The sequence below is a fragment of the Pelobates fuscus genome, chromosome 2 (assembly GCF_036172605.1).
Source record: "Pelobates fuscus isolate aPelFus1 chromosome 2, aPelFus1.pri, whole genome shotgun sequence".
In the NCBI taxonomy this organism is placed as follows: domain Eukaryota; kingdom Metazoa; phylum Chordata; class Amphibia; order Anura; family Pelobatidae; genus Pelobates; species Pelobates fuscus.
Genome location: NC_086318.1, coordinates 199,318,041 through 199,343,008, shown reverse-complemented (window position 1 = coordinate 199,343,008; position 24,968 = coordinate 199,318,041). Strand labels below are relative to the sequence as shown.

Here is a 24,968-nt window from a genome sequence, read left to right as displayed (position 1 = left end):
AAGGGGGGGAGGAAGAAGAGAGAAAGGGGGGGAGGAAGAAGAGAGAAAGGGGGGGAGGAAGAAGATAGAAAGGGGGAGGGGGGGGAAGATAGAAAGGGGGAGGGGGGGGAAGATAGAAAGGGGGAGGGGGGGGAAGAGAGAAAGGGGGAGGGGGGGGAAGAGAGAAAGGGGGAGGGGGGGGAAGAGAGAAAGGGGGAGGGGGGGGAAGAGAGAAAGGGGGAGGGGGGGGAAGAGAGAAAGGGGGAGGGGGGGAAAGAGAGAAAGGGGGAGGGGGGGAGAAGAGAGAAAGGGGGAGGGGGGGGAAGAGAGAAAGGGGGAGGGGGGGGAAGAGAGAAAGGGGGAGGGGGGGGAAGAGAGAAAGGGGGAGGGGGGGAAGAGATAAAGGGGGAGGGGGGGGAAAGAGAGAAAGGGGGAGGGGGGGGAAAGAGAGAAAGGGGGAGGGGGGGGGAAGAGAGAAAGGGGGAGGGGGGGGAAAGAGAGAAAGGGGGAGGGGGGGAAGAGAGAAAGGGGGAGGGGGGGAAGAGAGAAAGGGGGAGGGGGGGAAAAGAGAGAAAGGGGGAGGGGGGGAAAAGAGAGAAAGGGGGAGGGGGGGAAAGAGAGAAAGGGGGAGGGGGGAAAGAGAGAAAGGGGGAGGAAGAGGGAAAGGGGGAGGAAGAGAGAAAGGGGGAGGAAGAGAGAAAGGGGGAGGAAGAGAGAAAGGGGGGGGAAGAGAGAAAGGGGGGGAAGAGAGAAAGGGGGGAAGAGAGAAAGGGGGGGGAAGAGAGAAAGGGGGGGGAAGAGAGAAAGGGGGGGGAAGAGAGAAAGGGGGGGGGAAGAGAGAAAGGGGGGGGAAGAGAGAAAGGGGGGGGAAGAGAGAAAGGGGGGGGAAGAGAGAAAGGGGGGAAGAGAGAAAGGGGGGAAGAGAGAAAGGGGGGGAAGAGAGAAAGGGGGGGAAGAGAGAAAGGGGGGGAAGAGAGAAAGGGGGGGAAGAGAGAAAGGGGGGGGGAGAGAGAAAGGGGGGGAAGAGAGAAAGGGGGGGGAAGAGAGAAAGGGGGGGGAAGAGAGAAAGGGGGGGGAAGAGAGAAAGGGGGGGAAGAGAGAAAGGGGGGGGAAGAGAGAAAGGGGGGGAAGAGAGAAAGGGGGGAAGAGAGAAAGGGGGGGAAGAGAGAAAGGGGGGAAGAGAGAAAGGGGGGGGAAGAGAGAAAGGGGGGAAGAGAGAAAGGGGGGGAAGAGAGAAAGGGGGGGAAGAGAGAAAGGGGGGGGAAGAGAGAAAGGGGGGGAAGAGAGAAAGGGGGGAAGAGAGAAAGGGGGGAAGAGAGAAAGGGGGGGAAGAGAGAAAGGGGGGGAAGAGAGAAAGGGGGGGAAGAGAGAAAGGGGGAAGAGAGAAAGGGGGGAAGAGAGAAAGGGGGGAAGAGAGAATGGGGGGGGAAGAGAGAAAGGGGGGAAGAGAGAATGGGGGGGGAAGAGAGAAAGGGGGGGAGAGAGAAAGGGGGGGGAAGAGAGAAACGGGGGAAAGAGAGAAACGGGGGAAAGAGAAACGGGGGAAAGAGAGAAACGGGGGAAAGAGAGAAACGGGGGAAAGGAGGGAGGGAGGGTGAGAAAGGAGGGAGGGTGGGTGAGAAAGGAGGGAGGGTGGGTGAGAAAGGAGGGAGGGAGGGTGAGAAAGGAGGGAGGGAGGGTGAGAAAGGAGGGAGGGAGGGTGAGAAAGGAGGGAGGGAGGGTGAGAAAGAGAAAGTAGGAAGGCAGAGAGAGGGGGTTAGGAGAGAAAGGGGGCATGTGGGAAGAAAAAGTGGGAGATAAAGATGGAAGGCAAGAGAAAGGGGAGAGAGGGTGAAGAGAGAGTAAAAGAAGGGCCAGAGAAGGAGTTAGAAGGAAATAAAAGTATTGTACAAATGGGGGGGATTGAGTCACATGGGAATAGAGAAGGCAAAAACCCCACAATACTGAGCCTTCCCACATGCATAACAACCACAAACAATTTTACTCAAGACCACTGTTTCCTGTCCTACCAAACGGTCCAAGATTTAGCCATTTCCCAATTCTGTTCCAGTAACTATAATAAAATTACCAGGACTCTTGGTAAATCGTGAGGATTTTAGCCACTGCTCTGACATTGCAATATTATCATTATATACATCCAAGGCCGAGTTCAGCCAATGGCAGGAGATTATGCTCACATGAAAATGTATCTGTAATGCTCGCAGTTGTTTTTTGAGCCATACTAACTCAAATGTCCCTTTCAGGCAAGCCTCCTTCCATTATGCATTCAAATAAGGATACATATTAAGGGCACCTAGTTACTACCATGAACAGCTTAAAACGTAACCATTCTAAGTTTTCTATTGCTCCATCAAAAGCTATCCAACCCAGTGACCAACTGTCTGCACTGGGTAAAAATCTGAGAAATTACACAGTGATTTGTGTATAGATTATGTAGCTAAAAGCTGCATTTCTGGGTTCAGAAGAGGAAAAAGTTTCTAGTGTTAGACATTTGCATAGATGAGATGAACATAGAAAAGGATGCAGATAGTATGAAGATTCCATGCCTGGGGGCTCGGAGACTCACATTCAGGACAGCGCAGATTCCCATACAAATTCACTGTGGAATTAATATTGGATGAACAGCAAAAACCAAACATGCTATTATAACTAAATCTGTTTGTGTCCTGGCTAATAACGTCCACCAATGGTCAAAATATTAGCAGTACATTTGTAACATGGTATTAACACCTTGCTGTATTCCTAGACCTTAACAAACGGGACAAAACTTGCAAGAAGTGAAATGAAAGTCACACATTCTTTTTTATTGTGCCTGTCAATTTACAATGAAATTAAAATGGCATCATATAGATGTCAACATAATTTAAGAGATAATCTAATCTCAAATATTGTTACAAATAAGAATGAAGTTTTTTTTTTGTTGTTGTTTGTTTTTTAACCAATTTACAGAAATTTCATGTAAGAAAGAAAGAAAAAATACTCCAATTCATGCAAACCTTCATCCATTTAAAGTCATAGAACTTTATTTCTACCCTTGTTTACTTGCATTTAACAAACAAAGAATACAGGCGATTAGTAGGTATTATTCCTATACCTGGGTGTCTTGATCGATCACTGTCTAGTTCTACTGAGGGATTAGAGAAATAATTATACACAGAAACAGCTTGCTTACTCAGCAAGAAGGGCCCCACTAAATCCTGGGTTAACAATATGGAATCTATCAGCTTCTAAGTTTTAACCTTGTAACAGGAGAGTCTGCTGGGATCAAGACAGCCAAACACTTAGATTTGAAAAGGAAGCCATCCTGTATCCTCAGTCTAACCCTATAAAAAATATTAAATACTTTCCTTTTCACTCATCAAGTTTTACTGGTTTTCTAACCAAAAATCCTTAAAATTCTAATACAATCAATGTGTTTCCGCTTACATTTGATACATATACCAGAGGTGACAAATGAAAGTATCTGCACTACACACACACACACTGTGAAAGTAGATACATACTTGCCTGTTATGCCCTATATTATAACTGGATGAAATTGCTCAGAAAAAAAAGATTCAAATTATAGCCCTTGATCAGAAAATATTTTTTATTCACAGCCTGTAGCTACCATTAGTAAATTATTTACAGTTTCTGGAGCAATAAAATAAACAAATTGGGATCTAAGTTTTTGAACTACATGGATATTGGGGTGAATGCGTGGGGAGAGGTAAAACATGGGTTTGGATTAAACTTCACGTCTCAATAAAGAACAATAAGGAGAATATTCCGGTACATGCGAGCTTGCATCACATGGGATATTCGACACTTTCCAGTTCGGATTTTGACTCCTTGTTTAATCACCTACATATATTCCAGCAGCTCACTGTAGCCACTGAAATCTTTTTAAAGTGCCACTTATTTGGGGGCAGAGTGCAAAGAATAAAGAGAGAGACCCATGTAAACAGAACTTCACTAGGCAAGCTTGGAGACAGAGACAGACATCTATTTATTTTTTAGTCCCTCTTAATTTCCCCATCTTGCTTGCTGATTGGCTAGAATTATGCATACGTAAAAGCAATATTAGATTAAAAAGAGAACTGGCATGCCATGCTTTTAAAAGCACACTTAATTCCCATTGATCTTCTCCTTCACAATTTACAAAACTGCTAATATAGTATATATTCAAGACCATGTAAAACCTATGGCTTTGGCCTTCTTCCTTCGTACAACTTTGAAAGACTACAGAATGGAATTAAAAAAAAAAAAAAAAAAAAAAAAAAAAAAAAAAAAACTTACCCCCAGATCATACAAATATGTGAATTTGCTCTGTTGGCTTGCAGCTTCCTTCACTGCCTGGGCTAGCTCGATAGCTCCTCTACCTCCAGCTGACCAGTGATCACATTGAACGGCATCAAAAGCACCAGAGCCCTTTGCAATCCTACACACGAGGTCAACCTCAGCTTGAGAGTCTGTTCTGTTTGATAGAAATGAAGCATGAAGTGAAGCCAGCAAAATCATAAAAGATGTAAACTATACTACAAGATGCTACCAGCTGCACGCACATCAAACAGTTCATTAGTCAAGACTAAATATTGTCACACTGCTTAGGTAAGTATTATAGTTCATATTTTATATGGAAGAACAAAGGAAGATAAAAAGAACATCAGTCATACTTACTGTGTGTTTAGCCAAACCCCAATACCCAATTTAATTCTTGGTCATGAAAAATATATGCATATCAGGGAAAAATGCTTCACAAATATAAATAGCATTAAATTAGTCTATGGCACTGACACAGGATGTGGTTCTAAGGATATTAGCACAATGTTAAAAAAGAAAAGTTAAAGAAGGTTCTAACAAAAGATAAAACCTTCTAAAATATATTTGGATTAATAAAAACATAGGGTGGGAAAGGGCAAGGGACATAAAAAGACTTTATTTAGTAACAGACGTTCGTCATGTTGAACATTTTCTACTCACTTGAATATGGAGAAATGGTGGAGCAATTTTGTAATAAAAAATGAAAAAGAAAGGAGAGAGAAGCAGAGAAAAAGAAAAAGAAAAGGGAAAAAAGGATGGGGGGTGGCTCTATTTAGGATAATACCTTTAATCTAAACAAGCAAGTTGTATATGCAAAATGAATAAGGACTGCGCTATGCCTATGGTAAGGATAACCCCTAAGTGTGGGTTACAATAAACTATATACTCCTACCAACACACATGAATGTAAAAATACAATAAAAACTAATCGTAAATTGTATACAAATTAACGATTTATTTATATTCTTATAGAGATTAAAAACGAAGATGAAATAACTAATGAAAAAAAATTGAAGGTCAAAAATGTAAAAACAAAACAAAAATCATGATAGGACATTCACATTCCTGTTTATAATGGCCACTGTACTTTGCCTAAATATATTGTGTTGTCTTGTAGTACAAGGTAGTAGAAATGTCCTTCTGAATAGCAACTTTGTTCCAAATGCGTTTTGCCAGTGATTGGCTTTTTCAGTGACATAGCGTGTCGATGAAAAAGCTCATCACAGGCGAAACAAGTTTGAAACAAAGTTGCTACTCAGAAGGACATCTGTATTACAAGAAAACACAATATATTTGGGCAAAGTACAGTGGCCATTATAAACAGGAATGTGAATGTCCTATCATGATTTTTCTTTTTTTGTGGTTTGTGTTTTTACATTTTTAACCTTCAATTTTTTTTTATTAATGAACTTTTATCATCATTATTTTCAATCTGTTTAAGAATACTAACAAATAATGAATTTGTAAACAACTTAAGATTGGTTATTATTCTCTTTCTATTTCTATGTGTTCTACGTATATAGTTCATTGATATAGAATTGTAACCCACACTGTATTCCAGTATAGGGATAGCGCAGTCCTTCTTGATTCAGTATTTCCAACTCACTTGTTGCTTATGATGAGTTTTCCAATTCTTTCCATCAGCCTACTAAGGTCAGAGAATGTTTTAACACTTCCTTCCTACATATCCTAGTGGCAACTTCTCCTAACTTGGTCTAAGCAGTGCCAATATCTCTTATGCCAGTTAGAAAGGTCTTGAACAGAGATCTATAGATTACTTGGACTGTTGGTAAGAGAGCACCAGGGGACATTAAAACAAACAGCAGGACAAGGTTTTGAGGGTGCCATTGGGGACCTGTAACAGTAACCATTAAGTGGAGGTCCAAAAAAAAGTTGAGTTTCAAAAGGAAGCCCAATATTCAAATTAGTTGGGAGCCAAAATTGAAGAATAATGCATGTCCAACTTGAATTAATAAAACTGGATTCAGAATGTCTGGTTTGAATTTGTCCCAATCCAGGAACAAGCAGAGTAACCGTCTAGCTGCTAAACTATCATTCTCACAATAACAGAAAGCACCATGAACGTCTCCAATCGTCTCGCAATCACAGAGTAACAAGTCTCTTAAATCTCAGACAGTCTAATGTAGTTCACCAGCTAGAAATAGAAAGGATTTCTGCTACTTAGCCTCATATTTTACTTTAGTTGAGGGGAACTTACTTGAACACATTTAAAGCAACCACAACTGGTACACCAAACTGATGAGCAATTTCAATCTGCTTCTGTAAATTGCAGCAACCTTGTTCAACCAAACTGAGATTCTGTAAAACAGACATGGTGGTTAGGTCAACTAAAGAATATATGAAAAAAATAGATATAGATATAGAGAGCGCGCGCGAGAGAGAGAATATATATATATATATATATATATATATATATATATATATATAGTTTTTTTTAATTAAATTTATTTAAAAAGGTGGCTATCGCTACATTAGGATTATGTAGGGGGTTTTCTGTGTGGCTTGTAAATTATTAATAACTGGCTTTTGTTCTATTAATGCTGACCATATGGCGAGGCTTATGCCTTTCAATTCTTTGGTACGAGATCTGCAATCAATATGCTGCCAAGCACTATCACATTGCCAGCAGAAGGCCTGTGTGTGGCTACCGAGAAGTATATAGGCAGCATATCAAGCCCAGCTGGCAATGATACGTTATACCAAATCATAGCACCAAAAAGACAATTGGACAGTGAAATTATATGACCACAGATCTCATTTATAGTTTATGAGCAGAGGAGAGGAGATCGCCTGTGCTTTTTTTGTGTTACAGTAGCAACAGAATAACCTGCCATCAAGGAATACCTGCTTCAACTATGAATCATGAGAGCTAATTATGTTGAGGGCGCAAGATTTCCACCTTCAGAGATTTGAAAACTTCTATTAATCTTAATATTGCCAGTGACTAATGCAACCCTGTGTGTCTAGGCACCTGAAGAATCTAATATGTAAAAGTTGAACATATATCCCAAGAAGCCATGTGATGTATGGAATGTCAACAAAATCATAAACAATAGTCTTTCAGTCTTGGTGCAGACTGATCTGTGATTAAATCTCTCTACAATCAGTGAAAACTCAGTTCATATGACCAAAAGAGAACCACTTACACTCACGAATATATTCGCATGACAAAGTTAATATTAATAAACGCTGGCCATAGTCATTTTATCTGCCTCCATCCCACCGCTAAGCTGGGATCACGAGCTAGAGTTAGACTGAAAATGTGTTTTTTTTTATATTTTTTCAGTGCATACGGTAAGTACATATGTGCCAGAGGTACCCCCCAACGGCATTCCTCTGGCTTCTTATCTCGCTTAACAAACAGGATATTAGAGTAACATGCACTATTTTATAATATAAGAAACACACGCTTAGGATTGCATATGGTAAGAAAAAATGTTCAAAGTAGATCAGTCAAGCTTTGTCTGTAAACATGGTAGATTATGTGTGTTTAAGTAGGTTGAATAGCAGGCTTTTACCTTTTATGGAGAATATAACATGGTAGTGACTTATGTTAACTAGGCTAAGTACAAGATTTTAACTAGCATCCTGCATGGCTCTTCATCAGTATGGGCATGTGCATAACACAGTTATAGTATAATAGCGCAGTGCAGGTATATCGAATATGCGTTATGTGAGTAGCTTTTAGGGTGAGCACTCACAGTAATGCTAGTGAGGTAGGCCCCTGGGTTGCCCCAATGTGTCATGGAGTGTGTGTAGGTAAAGAAAATTTACTTTTAACCTAAGAATGTATTTAAAAAAAAAAAATACATGAAAACTGATAAAATACCAAAAATTATATTTTTTCATATTTAGACTTGCTACATCTATTAAAACACAAACTTGCTCATCGATTAAATTGCTATAGATTCAAATATTTTTTTACTAAGCAGATCACTAAAGTGAAATAACATGAAAGGTTTCACTTATTACCTCTTCTGTGTATTCTTTTGCAAGAGGAGCACCAGAGGTTACCTTAAAACACAGAAAACAGAGCACACTTAATTACAACTTGAAACATTAACTGCACCAATCAGACAATGTTAAGTGCATCCACATATGAGTAACTGTAGATACCTAGTGGGCTACCTCTCCCATATATGTAGTTGGCAATACCCGTAACCCCATTTTCTCAGATGCATACCCAATCTCTGACACTCCATTTCCACTCAGATCACTACCTCCTATCTTTTGTTCTCAATGCCCCCCCTCACCCAAAAACCTCAGCTGGACTCTTCAACCTTAAATTCTCTAGATATTCAGCAAGTGTCTGCTGATCTGACTATGTTGTTGCAGCAGAAGCACCCTCAAGTGGCTGTCAGGAAGACATACATGTACATTGCTATATGTATAATAACAGCAATGTATTACCTTGCAGGACTAGCTGTAGGGCCACTGCATCTAGACCATTTCATTGAAATGAAGTGATCTGGGTGTCCATCGTTGTCCTTTAATTACATAACCTCACAGGTCATTGTTTTTTCTAATTTGTCTTTTATACTCATGTTCTCCACTTGCATTGCTCTGCATTGATTATTTCTTTCTGTATAGTATGTGATGCTTGGCATTTGCAATGAAACAAAATAAATAAATATAACTTAATCCATGTCAATAGTAACATACATTTGGTCCCCCTCCATGCATCTTTAAAGCTCGTATAGTTGCAACGAGGACAACTACATTGGGAATCAGGCCAGAGGTTCTGCACTTAATATTGAAGAATTTCTCCATTCCAATATCTGCTCCAAATCCAGCTTCTGTCACTGAAAAACAAAAAGGTAACAATGTTGAAGAAAACCAAATACCGTATATACTCGAGTATAAGCCGACCCGAATATAAGCCGAGGCCCCTAATTTTATCCCAAAAAACTGGGAAAACTTATTGACTCGAGTATAAGACTAGGGTGGGAAATGCAGCAGCTACTGGTAAATTTCTAAATAAAATTAGATCCTAAAAAAAATTTATTAATTGAATATTTATTTACAGTGTGTGTATAATGAATGCAGTGTGTGCGTATGTGTGTGTGTATGAGTGCAGCGTGTGTGCATGAATGCAGTGTGTGTGTGCATGAATGCAGTGTGTGAATGCAGTGTGTGCAGGGCCGGTGCAAGGATATTTGCCGCCGTAGGCGAAAAAATTTTTGCCGCCCCCTCCCCCCCCATATGTCCTGACTTCCCCTCCTCCTCCCTCAGTGGTCCTTACCTCCCCACCCCCGTGTTCCTTCACTCCCCCCCCCCCCAGTGGTCCTGACTCACCCCTCCCCCAGTGGTCCTTACCCTCCCCTCCCCTAGTGGTCCTTACTTCCCCCTCCCCTCCCATAGTGGTCCTTATCCCACCCCCTCCCTCTCATAGTGGTCCTTATCCCCCTTCTCCCTCCCATAGTGTTCCTTATCCCCCCCCCATCCCTCCCATAGTGGTCCATATACCCCCCCCCTCCCTCCCATAATGGTCCTTATACCCCCCTCCCTCCCATAGTGGTCCTTATCCCACCCCCTCCCATAGTGGTCCTTATACCCCCCCTCCCTCCCATAGTGGTCCTTATACCCCCCTCCCTCCAATAGTGGTCCTTATACCCCCCCCTCCCTCCCATAGTGGTCCTTATCCCCCCCTCCCTCCCATAGTGGTCCTTATACCCCCCTCCCTCCCATAGTGGTCCTTATACCCCCCTCCCTCCAATAGTGGTCCTTATACCCCCCCCTCCCTCCCATAGTGGTCCTTATCCCCCCTCCCTCCCATAGTGGTCCTTATACCCCCCTCCCTCCCATAGTGGTCCTTATACCCCCCTCCCTCCAATAGTGGTCCTTATACCCCCCCCTCCCTCCCATAGTGGTCCTTATCCCCCCTCCCTCCCATAGTGGTCCTTATACCCCCCTCCCTCCCATAGTGGTCCTTATACCCCCCCTCCCTCCCATAGTGGTCCTTATACCCCCCTCCATCCCATAGTGGTCCTTATACCCCCCCTCCATCCCATAGTGGTCCTTATACCCCCCCTCCCTCCCATAGTGGTCCTTATACCCCCCTCCATCCCATAGTGGTCCTTATACCCCCCCTCCATCCCATAGTGGTCCTTATACCCCCCCTCCCTCCCATAGTGGTCCTTATCCCCCCCCCTCCCTCCCATAGTGGTCCTTACCCCCCCCCCCCTCCCTCCCATAGTGGTCCTTATACCCCCCCTCCCTCCCATAGCGGTCCTTATACCCCCCCCCCTCCCATAGTGGTCCTTATACCCCCCCCCCCTCCCATAGTGGTCCTTAACCCACCCCCTCCCTCCCATAGTGGTCCTTAACCCACCCCCTCCCTCCCATAGTGGTCCTTATACCCCCCCCCCTCCCATAGTGGTCCTTATACCCCCCCCCCCCCTCCCATAGTGGTCCTTATACCCCTTTTTTATTTTTTTTATTATTATTTTATTTCTTATTTTTTTTTTCGTCCCCCCTCCCTGCTTGATATATGGCAGGGAGGGGGGCTCTCCTTCCCTGGTGGTCCAGTGGCAGTTCAGTGGGGGGAGAGGGGGGCTGGCAGAGCTGTACTTACCTGTTCTACAGCTCCTGTCAGCTCTCTCCTCCTCTGCGCCGTCCGTGCAGCTCCCTCTGTCAGCTCACAGTGTAAGTCTCGCGAGAGCCGCGGCTCTCGCGAGACTTACACTGGGAGCTGACCGAGGTGCTGAACGGACGGCGCGGAGGAGGAGAGAGCTGACAGGAGCTGCAGAACAGGTAAGTACAGCTCTGCCAGCCCCCCTCTCCCCCCAGTCTGTGTTATGGCAATGCAAATTGCCATAATACAGACTATGACTCGAGTATAAGCCGAGTTGGGGTTTTTCAGCCCAAAAAATGGGCTGAAAAACTCGGCTTATACTCGAGTATATACGGTATGTGTTTTCAAACTATTTTTATACAAAAACAAGTGAAAAAACAACTGCAGTAAACGGAGGAATGTCTAAAGCATAATAGCTATGGCCTTCATGAATTTATATTTGCATGATTAAAGGGGCGGTTTAGGCACTATAACCACTACAGACTTCTGGAATGGTTATGATGCAACAACACCACAGTGTCAGGATCGGGACAGGGATCCAACACGCAGAGTACAAACAGTAGCCAGATACGTATACCGGACCTTAGAATGGCCGGACTAACGTAAGTAGTACAGTATAGAATGGTCAAAGACAAGCCGAGGGTAACAGAAGACAGGTAAGCGAGAGACAAGCCGAATCAAGGGTAACAGAGATAAGCAGAGTAAGGTAAACAAGCCGGGTCAAAACCAAAAGGGATAATAGAATACACAAGAACTGAGTGACTAGAACAAGCTAGAACCACGACAGGGCAATGAGCTAATGAAAGAAGCTCTGTTAAATACCCTGTTCAGAGCAGTAACCACGCCTCCGAGGCGTCCTGATTGGTCCTGCAGCAATTGACTGACAGGTCGTTCCGAGGGAGTGTCCTGATGACTACTTCCTGCCTAGATGCTGTAAAAGGCAGTCACTCCCTCGCAGCCGGCCTTGCATGACCGGATAGACCGCGGGGAAGGGAGCCATCAGGCCGTCTGGATGGAGGAACAGCTAAGTCTCTACCTCTTTCGGAGGTAGAGACCACAGGTACCCTGACACACAGGTACCATTACCTGGTAAGGTAAACCATTTTCGACTTAACCAGAACATGTTTATATTGCCAGTGTGGAAGATTTAATATCAGACTGTTCCTGGTCTGGACAAAAATCATTAGCTGAGTGTTTGAACTAACCAAAATACATTATTCCTTCTTTTCTCTCCAAAATACAGATTGAATGAATATTGCTAATGCAGAAAAATGTAGACGGATTGGCACTTTAGCTATATTAAACTCCAGAAACACTTTCAGCTACCTACTTATCTTTAACGAACATTTTCAGCTGTAAGCAAAGTAGTCTCTCCAGTCCATTGCAAGGACTCCTGTAAATGTAGGAAATCACTGCACCATGGAAAGTGGCTAGGACTGGCAACTTTCATACAGCCTTAATCAGGATTTTTTAATATGTGTCAGATTAACTTATGGTTTGCATTAAGCACTCACCAACCATCATAGGTTAATTAACTAAAGTGAGAATACATGGTGAATAAAAAGTGGGTTTCAAATGTAAAGGTCATATTAGCCAAACTTGAAAACTTCGACTATGCTTTTCATTTAACTCCTCTGGCCTTCTATTTAAAATTCACCTTGAATTGTCAGTTGGTAAAGACTAGCCCAGTTATTTACTATTCTGTAGCTTGTAGAATTAGAATCAGTTCTTTACAAGCACAATCATTTGTAGAAAGGTGTTCTTTTTTTGTTTTGTTTTTTAAGCCAACAATGTTTTGTTAAACATAATCAATTTATACAGGTTATTGTTAAAGGGACACTATAGTCACCCAGACCACTTCCGCTCAATGAAGTGGTCTGGGTGCAATGTCCCTCAGGTTTTAACCCTTCAGATGCAAACATAGCAGGTTCAGAGAAACTGCTATGTTTACATTTGGGGTTAAGCCAGCCTCTAGTGGCTGTCTTCCGGATAGCCACTAGAGGCGCATCTGCAAAGCTGGAGGCATATTATGCCTCCATCACGCAGAGCGTCCATAGGAAAGCTTTGAAAAATGCTTTCCTATGGACACTTGCCGCGCATGCTCATTCAGCTCCGCTGACATCGGCAGAGTGAGCTGATGTCGGCAGGGGAGGAGAGGTCACCTGTGCCGAGGGAGCCCGGCGCTGGAATAAGGTAAGCTGCTGAAGGGGTTTTATTAACCCCTTCAGCACCACGGGAGGGGGACCCTGAGGGTGGGGGCACCCTCAGGGCACTATAGTGTCAGGAAAACCGCTTTGTTTTCCTGACACTATAGTGATCCTTTAAACACTGCTGAATTAAAAAATGGAAATAACATCCTGAATTAGATAGCTTTTAAGACCTTTCTCCATATAAGTGATTAAAAGCAGTCTCATTGTTAATACCCTATATCCCCAAAAATAAGACACCCACCGAAAATAAGCCCTAGCTTATTTTCACTGGATGCTAGTAATATAAGCCCTACCCCAAAATAAGCCCTAGACGCTAATCTATGTTCGGGGAATTTTCCCTGAACATAGGTTTGCGGAATTCTATTGGCGAGTAAGCTAATCTAAGTACGGGGGAGTTTCCCCAAACATAGATTTGCGGGATTCCATGCCCTAGTAAACTGGTCTATGTTCGGGGGAATTTCCAGACACGTAGACCTGCTTTCTAGCACATGCTTGCTACCGTTTTCCCAACCATAAACAATTCCCCAAAAATAAGCCCTAGTGCGTTTTAAGGTGTAAAATTTTATATAAGACCCGGTCTTATTTTCGGGGGAAAGACGGTAACTGTATATATTAAGAAAAAAATTAAATAAAACTTGTGAATCTCTTAAGTGTAGGATATCCCAAGCAGAACTTCCACTTGAAGTGTGACATCAATGCACAAGTTCACACAAGCAACCGTTAACATTACAAAGGCCATTAAGTTACAGAAATTTGGACAAAGGACTGGGCCAGAAATGTCAGAGCTTGACGTCTGTGTAAGGAAGGAAACAGGACGCAGTTCTAAAGCTGCAGGGATGAAGGCAACATACTGCAAAGGAAATTAAGTACAACGCAAAAAAAGATGAAAACAATACAGCGTGCCAAGCTCTTCCATTTGGAAACTTGAATGTGACCGCGAACACCCAGCAATCACTACTATATTATTTCCTTCTTTCCAAATCAGGTGCCAAGGAAAATATCAACAAAACTACATCTGCAGGGATATCTCTTGGTTTGATAGAATTCTGATTCACTAATTACTAGATTAAGGAAGCCATTAAAAGAGGATTAATGAGGAAAAAAAAATATTAAGTAGAAAAAGAAAAAAAACACTTTGCTAAATGCATTTGTAGAGATATGAAAGAAATTAGGAGGAAGCAATGGGAGTTTTACATGGAGCTTAAAGTTCTTGGTACAACTTAAAAAAAAAAAAGACTAGGGTTGTTTGGGGGTAAAACAACAGAAGTAGAAAACAGTTAAACATTTTTGCAAACTGCACAAGATCAGAATTGTATTCAATTAGTTTAAGAACGAAAATTCTATAAAATGAAATGGATTGTCCATGAATGTCCCCATTAAGCCTGTAGATGGGAAACCAAGTTCATGAAAATTGTTCCAGAATGCAGTTGTAAATAACGCCAGAATTCGTTACGCAGTTTAATTGAACAAGCAGTTGTCCCTTCTGTTGTGCAAACAGCTAGCCATACATTTCAATTAAAACAGAGATAATAACCATAGGACATTAAAGTAACCAGGGGGATAAGCAGTATACCCTTTCCCCAAGTTCCAAGTGAGAACTAATATAGTTCAGCTGGGCTAGTATTGTCAACTTAATACTTTTGCTCAGATTTCAGAAATCCTATTTTCATTTGGCATGGGTTCGATCAGAAATGGTAAATAGAGGACCTGTCAGAATCCTGGTTCAAATATCTGTTTAATGCATTCCATTTCTGGGCTACATTTTCTGCAGAAACCAAACCTCTCCAAAGTGAATTACCACTGTCTACTCTAGACTAATCATCACATTCACAATCTGTCTATAATGTACACATGAATTGCAATTTCAGGTCAAAATCTTGACTTTTCTCTAAGTTTGGCAATCGCAATTTACATCCTTTTTGAAACAATCCCACATATATTGTTCAGTTATCGCAATAATCAAAAGTTTAACAAAGGTGCAAACTGAATTTAACCCCTCCCCCCCCCCCCCAATTTTTGTTTAAAATAAAACAACTAAAACACAATACTACCAGTGAACAGCATAAACATAAAATTGTACAATATTTAAAGGAGTACATCAACACAGACATATTGTATTGATATATCTTGAGTGCCCTTAAAATCATACATTTCAGTACACCCAGAATTTCCAAGGTTGATAGCTATTGAGTTCAACATCAACATACACATCAGGTCAGTTAGAAATGACAACGTGGATAGCCAGAACAACATGGAAAATGGGTTACATACTGAATAGATCACAAATGCATGTATATCATGTACATATAGTATGACAGTCATAGCGTGGATGTGTGAACTATCTACAAGGAAGCAGCAATTGAACACCAAACAGGTTCTAAAAAAAAAAAAAAAAAAAACTACTATAAAAGAGTCTTAACAACACTACACTGTTTACACGGATCTGTTCACCAGGACAAAACAGGCTGTTACTAATCACACATACAAAAAAAAATTCTATATTTACATTATGCACATACGCCACACATTACGACCCCCTAATATGGTATTGTCATTTGAAGACAGAGTGTGCTGCACGTATGTGTTTTCAGACTTGTTAGTTCAAAATTTGGAAAGGTCAATTTGTTTCACACAAATCATTCAGATTCTTCTTTTTTCCAATGAGAAAAGGTATACATCAGGATCAGCTCCAGGACACGAGAGTTGCAGAACAATACAAAAGGAAATGGAAACCCTGGACTGGTGGATGCCATTTAGGCCCCTGATGTAAACAATGTATTCCTAATGCAGCTGTACATCTGCAAAGTCAGGACAGGAAGAGTTCAAATACTTCTAGAAATTGATGAACACAGAAGCTCACTGAAGCTCATGAGAAGGTGATTACATATTGGCAAATGCAATATATTAAAGGGACACTAGTTACCAAAACAACTTTAGCTTAATGAAGCAGTTTTGGTGTATAGAACATGCCCCTACAGCCTCACTGCTCAATCCTCTGCCATTTAGGAGTTAAATCACTTTGTTTATGAACCCTAGTCACACCTCCCTGCATGTGAATTGCACAGCCTTCCATAAACACTTCCTGTAAAGAGAGCCCTATTTAGGCTTTCTTTATTGCAAGTTCTGTTTAATTAAGATTTTCTTATCCCCTGCTATGTTAATAGCTTGCTAGACCCTGCAAGAGCCTCCTGTATGTGATTAAAGTTCAATTTACAGAGCAAGAGATAAAATTCTTTAAGGTAAATTACATCTGTTTGAAAGTGAAACCAGATTTTTTTTTTCATGCAGCCTCTGTCAATCATAGCCAGGGGAGGTGTGGCTAGGGCTTTATAGACAGAAACAAAGGTATTTAACTCCTAAATGACAGTGAATTGAGCAGTGAAACCGCAGAAACATCATCTATACCATGGGTCGTAAACCTGGTCCCTACCGCCCACGAGTGGGCGTTTCATGGTTCCAGGTGGGTGGTAGGGATTTCCAGATAGTGCGGGCGGGCGGGTGCGAGCCGGCGGTACCCGAGCGACTGGGTACCGCTGTGACCATTTGCGGCTCCAGCCCGCGCGGTAAACCGCCGGGGCCGCCTTCCAAAGTGTCCATTGTGTGGCCCATGCTGTCAGGGCCACCCGATGGATGCGGATTGTAAGCGGGTCCGGTCAGCACTGGGCACTTTAACAGCGTGACCGGGCCCCCTGTGATGACATCACAGAGCTGGGAGGAAGTGATTCCCTGGTCACTCCTCCCAGCTAAAACTGAGAGCCGCGCGGGAGGAAGTGATTCCCCGGTCACTCCTCCCAGCTAAAACGGAGAGCCGCGCGGGAGGAAGCAGAGGGAGTCAGAGTGGGAACTCTGACTCCCATCCACCTGAGCCACCACTGGACCCCAGGAAAGTCACCCTCCTGCACCTTAAAGGTAGGAAACAGGAGGGTGACTTAAATATAATGTGTGTGTTTGTAGGTATGTTGTGTGTGTGTGTCTTTGTATGTCTTGTGTGTGTGTCTGTCTGTATGTGTCTTCGTATGTATGTCGTGTGTGTGTGTATGTGTCTTCGTATGTATGTCTTGTCTTTGTATGTATGTGTCATTGTATGTGTGTCGTGTGTGTCTGCATGTGTGTGTGTGTGTGTTTGTATGTATGTGTGCCTGTCTATGTCTTTGTGTGTCCTGTATGTGTGTCCTGTATGTGTGTCCTGTATGTGTGTCCTGTATGTGTGCCTGTCTGTTATAGTGGACTATAGTAAGTGGGCTACCTAGCTCAGCCTTCCTACTGGGCATTGCTATAAGGAAGGTTAAAAAATAGAAAAAAGGGAAAAAAAGGTGGGGAGGGGAATTGAGGAGGGAGAGGAGATGAGCTGACGCACAAATGAGAAATCATATGCGCAAACAGAGAAGTCGTCTGAATATCACTGAAAGAGACCTTCGTTTGTTCCTTACGAAAATCGAACCAGATATCAAATATTTAGTCTCGCAGCATCAACCTCAAGGATCTCATTAAATCACAAGTAAAAGGTAATTTTAATTTACTTTATTGTTTTCTCATTAAACTTTATAAAGTTAAAAACCTTATAAACCTGCATTAAGTACAAATAAAAAGATAAATGTACGTACATTTTATTTTTTTTTTAAAACACCCTCTTTTCTAAAAAATATTGCGCATTTGCGCGAAAACTGGTGGGCGGTAAGGAAATGTTTTCAACCAAAAAGATGCATTAGTGGGCGGTAGGTAGAAAAAGGTTGACTACCACTGATCTATACACTAAAACTGCTTCATTAAGCTAAAGTTGTTTAGGAGACTATAGTGTTCCTTTAATAATGTGTCAAATCCATTTTTCCAAAAATAACAGGAACACCAAGTAAATATTGAGCAAAAAAACAAAAAAAAAGCAATGATTAAAAACATAATAAATAAATAAGGAAACTCACTAATAGTAATCATATTTACTACTACTACTACTACTACCCACAATCACATTTATAGGTCAGGCTGCTGATTTTTTTTTATAAAACAAACATGGCTCCAAAAAAATAAAAAGCAAAAAGCTAAGCAACAAAATATGCAACATCTGTTAGCCTTTAGTGTAGTTACCATTCTCCCTTGATAGGATGAGAGAATATAACAGACGGGCAGATTCCACTGTCAATGTCATTTTATGGGGAATTCTACACTCTAAATGTGTTTTGTCTACGCTATGCATTCATGCTGTGTTGAGATGCTGAGAAACACTCAAAATGCCCTTTATGTGACTTAATAGATTACTATTGGCAAATATAATGATAAATAGGACAGGTAAATCGAGGTAACAGTGGTGTTGACACTGCACTGCATTCCACTTACAGCGGATATAAGAAGACACCATACTTTACTAAATTGCTGATTTTTTAAATGTTAAGACAGAAATAATGGAAATGTCAGACTTAACTATATATTTTGGGTTTTTTCTCTGGATTTTGTTCGGAGATCAGATTACAGATGTTGTTAGAAACATTTTAAATAAATAAAAACAAAACTAACACGCTGATTGCATAAGCCTGCACGTCAAACCCATTATTACTTTGTGGAAGCACCTTTTGAATGTATTAAAGCAGTAAGTCTTTGTGAACAAGTCTCTAACTTTGCACACAACAGACGAAGTTTATCCCACTCTACTTCGCAAAAGGAGTTCAAGTTCCTTCAAATAGCCGCCGAATAGTATCGTCCCAGAGAAGCCTGCAGCAGTACGAGAGGAGAGCCGGAGGTCAGCAGGGAGGCACAGCCTGGAGAGACACCGCATAGCAGCAGCCGACTCCCACCGCAATCCAGCAGCATGCTGCACACCAGTGCAGTTAGAGTTCCATCCACAGGCATCAGATTAAAACTCGGCACAGAAGAACGGTTATCTGCAGCCATGGACTCTCATACCAAACTGTCATCTCCTCAGAGCTAGTAAGGACCAGCTATAGTCTATAAATATCTCCCAACACCAGGGGCACCCAGGGGTACTAACATTATTAGACCTGTTAAGCTTCCTTAAATCTAAAATCTTTTACGGTTTGTCTATGCTCGGACTTGGATAGATCTACTTAATAGACAGGGTAGTTATGCCTTAAACATATACGCCCCCACTAGACAACCTAAACGGTCAATGCGGCGGAAAATACATGCTGAGCTTTAGTCCATTCTTTAAATCATATAATTGCATCTAAGCCGGTCAGCTAGTATAGCCGGTTAGTTTTCAGGTTTAATGTTGATAATCCTCTGACATAGCCAACTACGCTTGTATATATTACCTACACCTTAAAAATGTGCCGCTACTTCAATGTCATATCTATAAATTACTGATCTTACATATGCTGTAGTGGCATCGTAAGAGGTTTTGTTAACCTGTGCACAACAAAAATAAATAAAGATTTTTAAAAATATATATAAAAGCCCAATTCATCTTGAAAATAGACCCAGCAGAAAAGAAGAAGCAGCCCCAAAACATGATACGTCCACCACCAAGCTCCAAAGTTGATTTGGTGTTCCTTGCATTAACAGTTTTATTGGCTTCTCGCACATCATATCTTTAACAGTAGAGGCCAAAAATGTTCTACCTTTGTCTTGTCAGACCATAGCACACTTTTACACATGGTTTGGGGTGGCTAAATTAACCTTTTGGTATAATTTAGGAGGCTTTGATGTTCCTTTTGTGTAAGAAAGAGCTTCTATATTGCCACAATACACCAAAGCCAACACATTCTTTGTATACAAGACATGGTGGTAACATGCAAGGAGTAACCAGTATCTGTAAAAATTCATGTATCTCATTTAGTATTGCTCCTGCCTCTTGGGAGGTAAAGGAGAAAACCTATCAAGGAGGCTACCATCAGTCTTGAAGGGTCAGACTGATCTTTGCAATGTCGCTGTGATGCCATTTTTGTTTCCATTTATGGATGATGGTTTTGACAAGGCTCCATGGTACATCCAGTGCCTTCATTGTTCTTTTCTCTCACAATTTCTTTGGCAGCCACATGACAACCCCAAACACTCAAACAAATCCTTCAGCAAATGCCGACTTTATTCAGAATCCCTGTTCATGGTAGGTGTATCACACCTACAGGAGTGATCTAGAATGTGACTGGTTGACTGTGAACATAGATACAGTATGTGCAGACATATGCAATCAGGGTGTTGTAGTTTTCTATTGATTTTTTATTTTAAAGTTGGGTTTTATTTTTGTTTATAGATATGATGGAAAGAGTCTACATTTACATTTGTCTTGACATTTCAAAAACCTACATTGGTGTTTTTATTTTTTTTTTTTTATTTTTTTTTTTTGAGGGCATAATGTTCATGCAGCTTTATTATTTTACAATCATGAAGTCAAAGATATGCATGTTTTACAAGTAATGAATATGCGGTGCCCATTAAAACCCTAAATTTTCATAAGGTTGTGTGGACTTTTTTATCCACTGTATAAAAGGCAAGTGGAGGTGTTCGGAGGACTGGCAATATGGCTTTTAGGTGTAGCCGTACTGAAGATCGAATGCCGGTATGTTTGGTACTTTATCTGAATGGATACTTCGTGTTTTAAATCAAAATCCATTGGAAGATTTGCATCCATCAATGCTTTATTGTTAATTTAGAAGCATTACAAGGTTTGCCATAAAGCTAAAAAAACACTGACTTTGAAATAACTAATCTGGTTGAAAAGAAAAACATTATTCCAGCAGCCAGAAAAACATTATTCCAGCAGCCATCAGTTCATATGGCACATTTACACTGCAAAAAAGAAAAAAAAATACATGTGAAAAACTATGGGATTTCTATAAACCGACTAAATAGAAGTATGGGAACACCTCCAATAAGTTATAAACGTGTGAACACTTTAATATGGGTTTTACTTTCTCAAAAATGTCATAGATGATATGAGAAACGATTGTATTTTATTACATTTTTGGATGGCACAATTTTTACCAGCCAGCTGCTGCTCCACCTCCTAGTTCTCATGGTACACAGTGTACCAAGAGAGTGACTGCAGAAATATACAGTGGCACAGTGTACCAAGCAGGCTGGCTATGTATTACACAACAACTTTCCAATAGAAACATAAAATAAGAAGAAACTAGTGGAGATCAGGACACAGGAATCATCTGGAGTTGCAGATCACGCTACACAAATGGGTGGTGGACAGGACAGGGTGATTTTATATGATGCTACAGAACATTAACTTTAATGTGTGTAAAATCCTAAATCCTCCTTAAAGGAACACTATAGTCACCTAAATTACTTTAGCTAAATAAAGCAGTTTTAGTGTATAGATCATTCCCCTGCAATTTCTGCAATATGTTCTATACACCAAAACTGCTTCATTAAGCTAAAGTTGTTCAGGTGACTATAGTGTCCTTTAATGTAGAAAGGACTGATGGAGCGCAAAAGAAGACTTGAAATACCATGTAGAGCAAACCGTAGAACAAAACATACTACGCAGCATTGAGAGTGAGATCAGAATAAACGAGGATAACCCTGGATGGAGAGGGACAGTTGGCATGAAAAATTGATTGGGAGTGAGAAAACAAAAGTTGGGGAGGGGGAGATAGAGAAAGGAATGGAGACAAGTGACAGTTATGAGGCTTGTGTAGGCTGGAAAAGGTACAGCAAAAGCAAAACAAGGCAGTGAGGAACATATTCTATTTTATTATACTGTGAGAATGCAGGAGCCTCTTTTCTAATTATGCATTATAATCTGGATATAAATAAATATAAAATTCCAAACATGCCATGCATATGTATCTAGACTTCTTTACATTGGGTATTTGGCCATCTATAACCCGATGTTTAATTTTGAGAAATTCCAGATGACCCTTTGCTTTCAACTTTCTTAAAAACAAATATCTGGCTGTGACATCAACCTTTGTAGCCAGATTTCTGGTTTATGTCCTAGAAAGTACCATTCTGTTCAACCAAAACATCTCTTCATCATCTGACTGCTCAAAATAAAACATGGTCTAAGATCTCAATATACATTTTAGATAGAATAAGAAGCTATGCAAGTCATTTGTAGGGCTGGACTGGGAATGAAAAGCAGCCCTGGAAAAAAAAAAAACTTCTATACCAGCCCCATAATGCATCGCGCCAGCATAGTGTGCATATATGGAAGTGAAAAAAACAAAAAAAACTGACAACTATCACTCAAACGTGAAAGAAAGCACTCATAGGGCTTCAAAATAAACAAAAGAGCGGATTTGATGTAAGCAGACATGCATTTGCATATAATCAATGTTTCAGTACAACTACCTTGACATATTAAGGAAAGTTTGGTAATGGGACCAAAATGGTGAATGTATGCTATTGCACAGCAGTAAAAAATATTTGTAAAAATTATGTTATTTTTATTTATTTTTTTTAAGTAATAAGAGTGTACTCTCCACTTTGGCTGACAAGTATATAAATTTCCGTCAATGCCAATTTAATTCCCATAGGAAAGCGTTGGGGGGCTATTGCGCGATGCGCATGTGTGCAAAACGCTGAGCTTCACCGCACCAATCAGCAACTCACAGACATGCGTTGCATCAATGCATCTCTATGGGAAGCGATCAGCACCTCCATGCAGAGTGTGCAGCACTGGACTAGGAAGCATATCTAGTGGCTGTCTGAGTGACTGTCACTGGAGATGTGCCTAGGCAGCAATGTAGACACTGCCTTTTCTCTGAAAAGGCAGCATTTACAGTGCTCCACCTAGAGGGACAGGCTATATACACCAGAACCACTACATGAACCTGTAGTAGTTCCGGTGACTATAGTGTCCATTAAAACAGGGGTGTTCAAACTTTTTTTCAAAGAGGGCCAGATATGATGAAGTCAACTTGCGTGAGGGCCAACCATTTTGCCTGACATTCTTTGAACCATTGAAATTGAACGCAAATTAACTATTTTATGCAAAGTTTATAGCAAACGGCATACTTTTCATTTCATCTCTTTATCCTGTCCATTCTCTTTATCCTGTCCATTCTCTTTATCCTGTCCATTCTCTTTATCCTGTCCATTCTCTTTATCCTGTCCATTCTCTTTATCCTGTCCATTCTCTTTATCCTGTCCATTCTCTTTATCCTGTCCATTCTCTTATCCTGTCCCGCGATTGCACGCACCAAATCCCGCAAATTCCAAGTGGTCACTGAACGTCCGTGTTCTTGCGATCTCTTGGTCCCCAGTAAATCCCCGAGCGCCGCGGCGTTCAAAGATCCAAAGATCCAGAGATCCCAGGGGTCCTGAGCAGCGCTCAGGGATTCACTGGGACCACAACAGATAGATTTACCAAATTAACTGTGAGGCCGCATTAAACTGAAATGCAGGCCGCAAATGGCCCGCGGGCCTGACTTTGGACATGACTGTTTTAATAGGACGTCTTTCTCTCACCGGTCGACTCCGAGTTACAGGGAGAGCAGGAGACACAAGTGAAGATGCATTTTGTGTGTGCCTTTCTCCCCCAAGTCCTTTTCATGTGTCTCTTTCTCCCTTTTCCCAGCCCTTCTGTGAGTGTCTTTCCCAGGCCCCAGTACCTCTATGTGTATCTTTCCCAACAGCTCCTCTGTGTGTCTCATTCTCCCATTTCCCAGCCCCACCGTGTGTCTGTTCGTCTTACTCAGCTCCTCTGTGTGTGTCTCCTGTTTCATTACCCCACATTCCTCCATGTGTCCCATTCCACCCTCTCCAGTCTTGCATGTGTCTCAGTAGCCCCTCACGAGTCCCATTAGCCCCCAGCCCTCCCCGTATATATAGCCCCCCCAAGCCCTCCCTGTGTCCCATTAGTCCCCCCCGCCAGCTCTCCCTGTGTCCCATTAGTCCCCCCGCCAGCTCTCCCTGTGTCCCATTAGTCCCCCCCGCCAGCTCTCCCTGTGTCCCATTAGTCCCCCCCGCCAGCTCTCCCTGTGTCCCATTAGTCCCCCCCGCCAGCTCTCCCTGTGTCCCATTAGTCCCCCCCGCCAGCTCTCCCTGTGTCCCATTAGTCCCCCCCGCCAGCTCTCCCTGTGTCCCATTAGTCCCCCCCGCCAGCTCTCCCTGTGTCCCATTAGTCCCCCCCGCCAGCTCTCCGTGTCCCATTAGTCCCCCCCGCCAGCTCTCCCTGTGTCCCATTAGTCCCCCCCGCCAGCTCTCCCTGTGTCCCATTAGTCCCCCCCGCCAGCTCTCCCTGTGTCCCATTAGTCCCCCCCGCCAGCTCTCCCTGTGTCCCATTAGTCCCCCCCGCCAGCTCTCCCTGTGTCCCATTAGTCCCCCCCGCCAGCTCTCCCTGTGTCCCATTAGTCCCCCCCGCCAGCTCTCCCTGTGTCCCATTAGTCTCCCCCGCCAGCTCTCCCTGTGTCCCATTAGTTCCCCCCGCCAGCTCTCCCTGTGTCCCATTAGTTCCCCCCCGCCAGCTCTCCCTGTGTCCCATTAGTTCCCCCCCGCCAGCTCTCCCTGTGTCCCATTAGACCCCCCGCCAGCTCTCCCTGTGTCCCATTAGCCCCCCCTCCCCCCCCGCCAGCTCTCCCTGTGTCCCCTGATGCTTTCCTTTCATTCAGCATTAATCTTTATGTTTTATTGCTAAACAAGAGTTCCCAGCAGCCCACCCCCACTGTGCTGCTTTGGCAAATGAAGTATTAGCCTCAGCAGCAATAGGCAGCTGTGATTGGCTAAAAACAGTCAATCGACACTCTCAGACAATCAGAGCTCTAACAGATTGCATGGCGGGTATGACTACAAGGAAGTATGTAACCTCTGCATTACCCAGTGGGGACAGAATGACTACAGTGAGTGGTGGATGGAGGCTACAGTGGGTGGGGTCTGGGGGGATGCATTGAGGAAATTGGTAAGCCCAGCCATGTTTCCCAATCCATATTAAAATGAAGTACAGCTGTTGTCTTACCTTTTAATTACATCTCAACCACCTT

At 42.4% G+C, this 24,968-nt stretch overlaps 1 protein-coding gene across 1 annotated transcript in view; it reads right to left on the bottom strand.

Annotated features, from left to right (window-relative positions):
- Nucleotides 1-24,968, bottom strand: part of MTHFD1L (methylenetetrahydrofolate dehydrogenase (NADP+ dependent) 1 like) — a 180,002-nt gene that overhangs the window by 81,291 nt on the left and 73,743 nt on the right. The window contains exons 21-24 of the mRNA XM_063443094.1: nucleotides 8,965-9,104; nucleotides 8,275-8,316; nucleotides 6,500-6,600; nucleotides 4,258-4,435 (exon numbers count right to left, since the gene is read on the bottom strand). Coding sequence (XP_063299164.1) covers nucleotides 4,258-4,435; nucleotides 6,500-6,600; nucleotides 8,275-8,316; nucleotides 8,965-9,104 — 461 coding nt within the window. The remainder of the gene's footprint in view (nucleotides 1-4,257; nucleotides 4,436-6,499; nucleotides 6,601-8,274; nucleotides 8,317-8,964; nucleotides 9,105-24,968) is intronic.